This window comes from Megascapheus bottae, unplaced genomic scaffold (genome assembly GCF_031878675.1).
Source record: "Megascapheus bottae isolate mThoBot1 unplaced genomic scaffold, mThoBot2.hap1 HAP1_SCAFFOLD_87, whole genome shotgun sequence".
NCBI lineage: Eukaryota > Metazoa > Chordata > Mammalia > Rodentia > Geomyidae > Megascapheus > Megascapheus bottae.
The window spans coordinates 661616-670960 of NW_028327338.1; the positions used below are offsets into that span (position 1 = coordinate 661616).

The following is a 9345-nucleotide window of genomic DNA, read 5'->3' on the forward strand; positions in this document are numbered from 1 at the left end:
TGCAATGGGGTCCTAGGCCATGGCACATCAACCCATGCAATTCCACAGGTTCACATCAAGGGCATTGTGCCCTACCTGAAAACTTTCCTGGGAGACTTCCAAATGATCGACACGGCCTTTAGGGACTTCCTGGATGTGAGTAGTCTGGGCATCACTGAGCTGGTGCGGTTGGGACAGAAAGTCTCCTGCTGTGTGCTGAGTTCTGGCACAGTGAAGGGTTTCTTAAGATATCACTGCATCCATCTTAAGAAGGGACATCCAGAGCTGCTGGGATAGGGAGCTAGGGCACATAGCACAACTGGGACTCAAGTCCCTCTGGGCACAGTGGGCAGTTGGGATCAGTGGAAAACAAAGGACAGGCCAAGCAGGCACTTGTGAGTCCGGCTCAGCTGAGCCCTCAGTCTCCCCATGTCCTCAGAAGGTTTGGACAAGATGATTCCAGAACCTCTTTGGAGATGTGTCCAGGTCCCATCTAGGACTTGGTTCACAGGCACATGTAGATGCCCTCTGTCCCATGGAAGAGGACCAGCCCCTGACAGGGAGGACTGAAGGGAGGAAGGGTGGGGTTCTCCTCACATTGTTCTCTGCCTTCTAGGAGGGAGTCATCCATTTTGAGAAATTGAGAAAGGTGAGTTTCAGGTGCCCTCCTGGCTGGATGGGGACCAGCAGCAGAGTCAGCTTCAGTCACCATGACCGGTAGGGAAATTTGGTTCAGAGTGCAGATCTTTCATGATGACAGGGTGGGAATGTGAAGTGGGAGAGGAGAGCTTCCTGTGAATGAGTGTGGACAGTTATGAGAGCCACAGCACCCTGATGCACTGAGGCTTCCCAGAGCAAAGCCTGGTGAATGCTCTTCCCCTGGGCATCACAGCACAGCCCTCCACTCACTCATGCTCTCCCTGGCCAGGAATATGCAATCATGGAGCAACTGAAGCAGCTACAGGCAAGCTGCAGCTATGAACACATCACCCCAGAGGAGAAGTTTCTAGGCTGGTTCAGAGACCTGGAGCGGCTCAGCGAGGAGGCCAGGTGAGCTGGGAGGCACTAGCACAGGGAGAGTGGCCTGTCACTGGGATGTGGTGCCAGCCTGAGTGTCACATGTCTGGACTTGAGGACTTACACTCCCTAGGGCCAGTGACCAGGTGGGTGGCAGGCTCAGAATTGAAGCAGAATCTGGGAGGTCACAAGCTTCAATTTGGTCAGCTCACCTCACACCCCTTGCCTAGCTATGACCTGTCATGTGCACTGGAGCCTCCGGGACAGAATGACACTGCAAGCCCTCCGACCAAGAAGCGCTTCAGCATCTGGAAGGCCTGGAAGAAGTAAGGACCTGGCCACTGATGGGCAAGAACCAGGGAAGATGATGGGATGGGTGTGGGAATGAGACAGGCTGTGGATGAGACATTTCCATTGAGAAGCCAGGTCTGGCACTCAGTTCTCTGGGGTGTCTGCCCCTCTGCTTACACTGAGCTCTGTCTCTGTGATTCATCCATCACATAAGGGAATGGGAAAATGTTAACTGACCCAGATCATGGAGTGGAGATTCGGGTCCCCAGTGTTTGAGGTCTAGGGTCTTGTGTGTGTCCTGAGAGAAGTTCCTTCAGTAAGCTGACCCCTCTCTAAAGCCACCAGAACCAGAGTGCTGCACCTAGTACCAGTGGCAGCTCCCAGTTGAAGTGGATGGAGCAGGACAAGGCTGGCCCTGAGATGAGCAGCACAAACACCACTGCAGTGCAGTCAGACAGCAATGTGCAGTCAGCTCCCTCCTCCAGCTCCTACCCAGAGCTCATCACGAGCATCTCACAAACATCCTCAGGAGACCCGAAAAAGGTGACTTCCTGTCTTTCCCATAGTCCTGCTTTCCAGTGCCTGAGAGGAAAGCCTTAGACCTGGATGGAAACCTGGACTTCTCCTGATGTTGCTGTCATCCACAGGTCCAGGGATCCTCCTCCCGGTCCACTGGGGTGACCAGCTTGGCCTCTGCCAGCCAATCCTCACCCACAGACACCAGCACAATGGTCACCAATTCAGCCAACACTCACAGCGGCACCTCAGGGCAGAGTAGTGACAGCTCATCTGTGCCTCCCCATCTCAGGCTGGGAGACTCGTGTGTCATCAGGGTGGTGCTGCCTGTGGAAAACAGACGTCTATGCAGAAGCATTGAGGTGAGTTGGGCGGCTGCATTTCCTTCTGCTCTTCTGACCTAAAAAAGAGGGAGGGAAAATTATGCCCAGTCTCCAGGCAAGAACAGCTCCTCAGGCAGGGTCAGTGAGGAGTCCCGAGAGGAAGCATGCGGACAAAGATTGGGGAAATCCTAGGCTCTGGAGGGCATAGTTTAGATATTTCACTTTCCCCAGGAAACAACCTGAAGGCTGGTGTTTGATCACAAGATTAGTAGTGAATGAACACGATTGCCAGTTGAGACTGTTTACTTTCTCACAGACAATCCTCGCACATTACTTAGCAGGCTCTTCTGACAATCACATCTGGGTTGGAGGACAGCGAGACATAGGGATCCTATGTTCTGGGAAGACGAGGAATGTCTAAGGCAGGGTGCTGCAGATGATGGAGCTAAAAGATCTGCTCAAAAGTAAACTCCTCACAGGAGAGAGAGATGTCTGCTCTTCTAGCTACTCAACTGGCAGATGACATTCAGAGCCCCTCCTTCCTCATGCTGGGTCTGGTGTCTGCATCTGGTTCAGTCCTCTCACCAACAGGAAGGAGAACAGGTGTCATGGGCAGTCATCTGGGGAGGCAACGACTTCCTCTCTCCTGGACTCTCAGTGTTAGTGGAGTTGATCAAGGCTCCACGGGGTGTCGTTCATCACTGCATCCTCCAACTCACCCCATACCTGGCTAGGAGCAGGCACTGGGCACTTGGCTGGCTCCTCCCTTGCCTGGGGTTTCTGGAGTTTATTGTGTATTCCACTAAATCTCAGGGGCCCACACCTGGAAAGCAGATCTAGGAACAGCTGGTAAACTCTACAAAGAACACTAAATAACCAACTTCAATGCATGGACTCCTCTTCAGGAAGGAAGGGTTAAAACACACCCATGACACCCCATGGCATTTCTCATGTTTAACACTAACATGGTTCCACAGAAGCCCTGGATACTGACTTCAGGGAGGGACCCCTGGGACCCAGTCCTCAAGGCCTGTTTCCTGATCCAACCCAGGTGACCAACCAGGAGAAGACCCGAGACGTCATCGTGAAAGCTATCAAGAAATTCCAGGTGCGTGGATACAAGCCAGAAGACTTAGAGCTGGTGCAGATCATCACACAGGATCAAAGTGAGTCCTAAACCAATAGCTAGGACAGGCAAATAAGTAGGTGGGCAGGGACCCAGGAGTTTGGACTGGTGGTAGAGAGCTCATCTAGAATGCAAGAACACCAGAGTTCGATTCCTTGGAAATATATGCATAGGCAAAACAAAAAAAAAAGTAAAAAAGCCAGAAGTGGTGCTGTTAGAACTCTAGCCTTCAGAAAGCCCCAAGGCAGTACTCAGGCCCTGACTTCAGCCCCAAGGTCTAGCAAAAAAAGAAGAAGTTTGGCAGGAGAGAGTGTCCTCACCCACCAACCCCTCCCATCAGGGTATGGCAGCATAAGGGCAGCCTTAGACACCAGGCCCAAGCCAGCCCTGGTTGCTGCACAGCTATTGCCCTCATGGACATGCTTGTTCTTGCCCTGGCTAAGGAGGAAGTAGCCAGTGCAGAGACCATCCGTGAGGACTGGAGACAATACAGCTCATAGGACAGAATGGCTGGCTTGCTCCCAGAACGGACTTTGTCATTCTCCAATGTGAACACATGGCTTCAGAAAATACCTGACACTTGAGTGTCACTTAGTTGTAACGTGTGTGCCCAGAGTTCCTGAGACCCTTGCATTTTTCCCACACCATTAAAACTATGCCTCCAAACACCACTTACCCTATATCATGGACTAATACAAGCCCTGAAAGAGCTATTGAGAACTCATGGGCAACTTCCCAATATTCCCTACCTATGTGTTTTTCTTCCAAATGAGTTAGAAGCCAGGTGCCTAGGACTCAGCCTACAAACCCAGTTCATTAGGAGGCTCAACTGAGGCTCTAGGTTGGAGGCCAGCCTGGGTTAGAAGTCTGTGATTCTCTTTCTTCCTATCAACCACAGTAAAAGCAGGAAAAATCATATGGCGCCAGTGGCACAACACTTATCTTGAACAAACAGGTCAGGGGGAGAACCGAGTCACTGAGTTAGATAAGTGAACCAAAATTTGACTTACTCATAAAAGATATAAGTTGAAAAGCTAGCCAAAAGTTTAGGTAGATGAGACAGAGACAGAGAGACAGGGATAGGGACAGAGACTGAAGTAGCAAAAGAGACAGTGACAGGCTGGGAATTTGGCTTAGTGGTAGAGTCCTTGCCTAGCATGCACTAAGAGCCGGGTTTGATTCCTCAGTACCACATATACATAGAAAAAAGCCAGAAATGGTGGTGAGGCTCAAGTGATAGAGCTCTAGCCTTGAGAAAGCCCAAGGACAGTGGTCAGGCCCTGAGTTCAAGGACCCGGACCGGCAAGAAAAAAGAGACAGAGACAGACTCACAGATGGTAAGAGGAGTCAGACTCATGTAAGACTCATGTACACCTGGAACACAAATGGTAATGAGCCACAGTAGTGTTGCTGTCTTGTCTTTGCAATGAGGTGCAGAATCTGTCCAGTTCTTTGTGGGGTTGACCAGCATTGATTACAGATTACAAGTTCCATGAAGGATGTGTTCTGAATTCCTTCCTACCTCTGGGACCATTCCCACTATGCTGGCAGCATGGGGTTTTCCCTCTCACAGCATGGGGTTTTCCTCTCACAAAGAGTGCAGGACAGAGGAGACTGGGGAGAAATTCAAGGCCAAAGGCAGGACTTACAGTCCACTTGGGGCACATGGTCTTAGAGGACCCTGGAACTCACTGCAAGAAGCCTGAATTAGGCCTTGCTTTTTGTGGTCCTGAGGGTCCATGTTTGTAGGACAATCTTAGGAGAGCTGGTTTGCACACTGCAAAGCCTGTTGTGTCTGTGATGCTGATAAGGCAGCAGTGAGATCAGAACGGGATTAGCTTGTGCCTCCTTCACCCTGACCTGGCAGGACCTGAAGTCCAAAGTTGTCCTCTGAGAAAGGAGTTTTCAGCAGTTCTTTCCCATGCAGGAATCAGAGATTGGAGGCATTTGGGGTCCTAACCCACAGTTGATCTCTAAGTGCATGGGAATGGCAGTGGTCTCAGCCCCAGGTTGGACAGCTAAGGTTTGTGTCCCTCTTCCACCAGAGCTGAGGATTCCTGATGATGCCAACGTTTTCTATGCCTTGAAGACTATGGACGTCTACCATGTGGTGCTGCGGAAGTACACCTTCCCCTGGAGGACACCTGCCAAGCAGAGATCCAGCTTCAGCCTCTTCCACAGGAAGAGGAGGGGAAGCAAGGCTTAAGGAGAGCTCCACGTGCACATGCCTCCCTGGGTCCTACTGACCATGATGACTTGAGTGGCCCTGGCCACCCTGCACCTTCTTTTACTCCAGCCCAGGATACCCAGACTCCACCTACAAAACCACCCTGCTGTGCCCAGGCTACTTGCATTAGCCAAACTCCCCTTCCCTCCTTGGACTCCCTGAGTGCCTAGGGCACCCTGTGCCATCACAGGACAACTGTACCCACCACACTATCACCTGACATTTTGGACTCTACTACAGGTCACCACCACTTGTGCACTTGGCTCTTCCACTCCCAAAATCGTAGTTCTGTTCTTCAAAGATTCACCAAAGGACAATTCCCCACCCTCAGCCTTTCTAATCTTTGTTAGGCTACACCAAAATCCAAGCCTCTGCCATGAGGCTTGATTGAGACTCACCAAGGGATGGAAACCACACACTGCAGAGCTGTGGTGTGGAGGAAAATGCCTCAGAACTCATTCTACACATGCAGACTCATTGGCCCATCATTCACGTCAAGGTCATGCAAACACCATTTCACAGAGCAGTACCACAGACATTGGAGACCACTGAAGATTGGAATTTCAGGAAGCATGGGCCCTTGCTCTGTATATGATTTATTTACAATGAATATTTGTGTACATGTCAGAAAGTAAAATACTAATGCGACTGGAGGGGTTTTTCAGAAAGATAAGTTAGATTTGAATGTTCACATTTAATTAAAGTTCTTGTTTTTCTCTGCTCTGGTCCTTGTGCTTTTCTTCTTTTATCTCTATGTTACAGAGACAGTCTTCCATCTGACAGGATGCCTATGACTTTATATATGAATAGGGAAGGCTGCCACCCTCAGTACTTGAGTGAAGGGAAGGGCCTGCCCCCCACCCCCTCCACTAAGGAAGAGGTCAACTCTGTTTCACTACAGTGGGGGCTGCCTTAACATGGTTCCCAATTAGTGGGACTGGAGTTTGCAGGTGATCTCATAAATGGTGGAATATACTCTGAAAACTGATTGTCTTTGAAAAGAATATTTGTAAGTCAAAGTAGCAGACTGGGAAGTTGCATGGCTGAGTGTTTACAAGGAAAACAGGCATTATCCTTGAGAGTGTTCTCTTGTCTTTCCCTTTCTCTCCCTCAGCATTATCTCTCCATCGTATGGTTTTGTATGGCTTTAATTGGAAGATGATGATGAGAAAAGTTGGTGGACATTAAGAAAGAGTTCACAGAAGGTCAAATAAAGAAAGATAAACTATTCAAGGAGCTATAATCTAATAGCTCCGGGTATCTCTATTACTCCCCACAGAATTGCAAGTGACTTTGATCTTCACAAATATTTGTCATTGCAGACCACTTTCTAAAAGAAAACAAAAGTATTCAAGGTTGTCCCCACTGTTGGGATTCTAAAATAGATCAAATGGAAAATTGTATTTCACTTTTATGTTTGACCTAAGCTCAGAAATGATGTTTAAGAGTAAGTCATGAGTACCATCTTGTCTGCTTCATGGAGTGAAAGAATTTCCATTTCTTGGAAGGCTAATCTTTATATTAGCTCCTTCTGCAGAAAGTATTAAAATAGATCAATTTCAAACTGTATCCTCAAGTACAACAGAGTGAAGTCTATGAGATAGAAGGTAATTGAACCAAACACCAATTTGGGAAGTTCTTTCCATATTAACCTGTGGCCCGCTGATTTCTCTTCTTTGTCCTAATCCTGGGGTTAGAACTCAGGACCTGGGAGATATCTGTGAGCTTTTTGGCTCAAGGTTACTATTCTCCCTCTTGAGCCATAGCTTCACTTCTGGCTATTTTTGCTGGTTAATTGGAAATGAGGGTCTCATGAAGTTTCCTTCCTGGGCTAGCTTCAAACTGCTATCCTTCTATCTCAACCTCTCAAGTAATTAGAATTGCCACTGCCCCCACCCTAACTGGGTGGATTGATTCTGGATGAAGACTGGTGTAAAAATAAATCATGAAAGGATGTGAGGGCAACCTCAGTGTGACCTGTCACTGCCTTGATCAGCAGGTCTGATTTGGCACATTTGGCTGGATAGGTATGTATCCCCTTCCCCCCTTATCACTCCAGGTGCTTCAGGTACATCCACAAATAAAGTACCTCATGGTAGGTCTGCTACAGTGTTTCCAAAGACAATTAGAGCACCAGGAACTTGGCTAATCCATGGACTGATCACTTCTTTAATTTTTCGAATATGATGGCATTACTGTGAGGCCACGGTATATGTGAGAAGAGCCTTCCTGAGGGATTGCGTCACCAGCCATCAATTTCTCCTGAGGTTGAGATCTGAGGATCATGATTCAATGCCAACCCACATGAGAAAGTCCATAAGACTCATCTCCAATTTACCACCAGAAAACTGGAATCAGAGCTGTGGTTCAAAGTGATAGAGCACAAGCCTTGAGCAAAAGAGCTCAGGACAGTGCCCAGACCCTGAGTTCAAGCCCAACAACGAGACCCAAAACACACACAGACACAGACACAGACACAGACACACACACACACACACACACACACACACACACACACACGCAGGCAGGCATGCACACACACATGCACACAGAAAAACTTGCTTCTAGGGTAGGTTGAGGGAGGCTCTTCCTGTAAGATAGAGGTCTAAACTGTATAGCACATGCAGCTGAAGGAGCATGGGCTCTGCCCAGAGAAGGGCTCACTGACCTGTCCTTAATGATTCAAAGCCTCCCTGAATCCCCCCAATCGAATTCCTTGTATACTTGTACCACATTTGGAAGGTACTAGGTGTCGTATAAGCTCAGTAATTGTCTTAACTGTGCTCTGTTCGTCTGGAGAGGTGGGAGGAGAAAGACAGATGCAACACTTCTGTTCTAATCATTAAAGCTATCCAGTGATACTTTGTTCTTCAAAACAGATCTTCCTCTACCAGGTCACTGAAGAGTCTTTGCACGTCATTAGATTGCTATCTTTGGTTGAGAAGAAATATTGTGGTGTGTGGATGTAGAAACTGCAGATGGGCTAACCAGGAAGCATGAAGCAGGTGGGGCTAAGATCCAGCAAAGGCTCCTTGTTCTCTACATGCTGGATTGTGATGCATTGTGACAGGAATGCAAGTCCAGGTGCTGGTACCCCTAGGTAATAGTGCTGGCATTTCTTGAGGTGGCGGGGGCCATCTGTCTGTGGATGATTTGGGTGGCATATTTGGACAAGTAGCAAAGTGGGAGCATGGATGATGAGAAATAGATGGTTGGTGAAATGAAGCTTTCACTTGGGAACCCAAAACCTTAATTTCTTAAACCTTGAGCCAAATACTCTGCTTGAACTGTATGCCTTTTCTGGTAGATTTTTACTGAAGCTTATGGTACTGAAATTGAACTTAGTCACATTGCCTACTGTACTAGAAACCTGAAAATCTGCAGCTGACTTGAATTCTTTTTTCTATCATTTAGAAGACTTTTTCTTTTACTTTTTCTTTTTTTTTTTGCCAGGCCTGGGGCTTGAACTGAGATCTGAGGATTGCAGTTTGAAATTAGTCTCTGCAAGCAAGTAAATGAGACTTTTTAGTTTTTGTGCTAGTGCAGGGGCTTGAACTCATGGCCCACTCTCTGTGTCTGAGCTTCTTTTGCTGAAGGCTAACACTTTACCATTTGAACCACAGCACCACTTCTGGCTTCTTTTGAATATTGTATTGGAGAGAAGAGTGGCATAGACTTTTCTGCCCTAATTGGCTTTGAACTGTGAGCCTACAGATTAGTAAACTAATCAGGAAGCCTACAGAGTGGGAGAAGATCTTCACCAACCAAACAACGGACAAAGGCCTCATATCTAAAATATATCAACAACTCAAAAAATTGAATCACTCCAAAACTAACCTCCAAAGTAACAACCATCCCATTAAAAA

At 47.9% G+C, this 9345-nt stretch overlaps 1 protein-coding gene across 1 annotated transcript; it reads left to right on the forward strand.

Annotated features, from left to right (window-relative positions):
- Positions 1-352: 352 nt before the first annotated feature.
- Positions 353-5935, forward strand: LOC150040045 (ral guanine nucleotide dissociation stimulator-like). Its single transcript, XM_090327432.1, has 6 exons — positions 353-1029; positions 1227-1322; positions 1626-1830; positions 1935-2165; positions 3178-3292; positions 5298-5935. Exons 1-6 carry the CDS (start codon positions 848-850, stop codon positions 5456-5458), a joined length of 990 nt encoding a protein of 329 aa, XP_090183558.1. The 5' UTR covers positions 353-847; the 3' UTR covers positions 5459-5935.
- The last annotated feature ends 3410 nt before the right edge of the window (positions 5936-9345 follow it).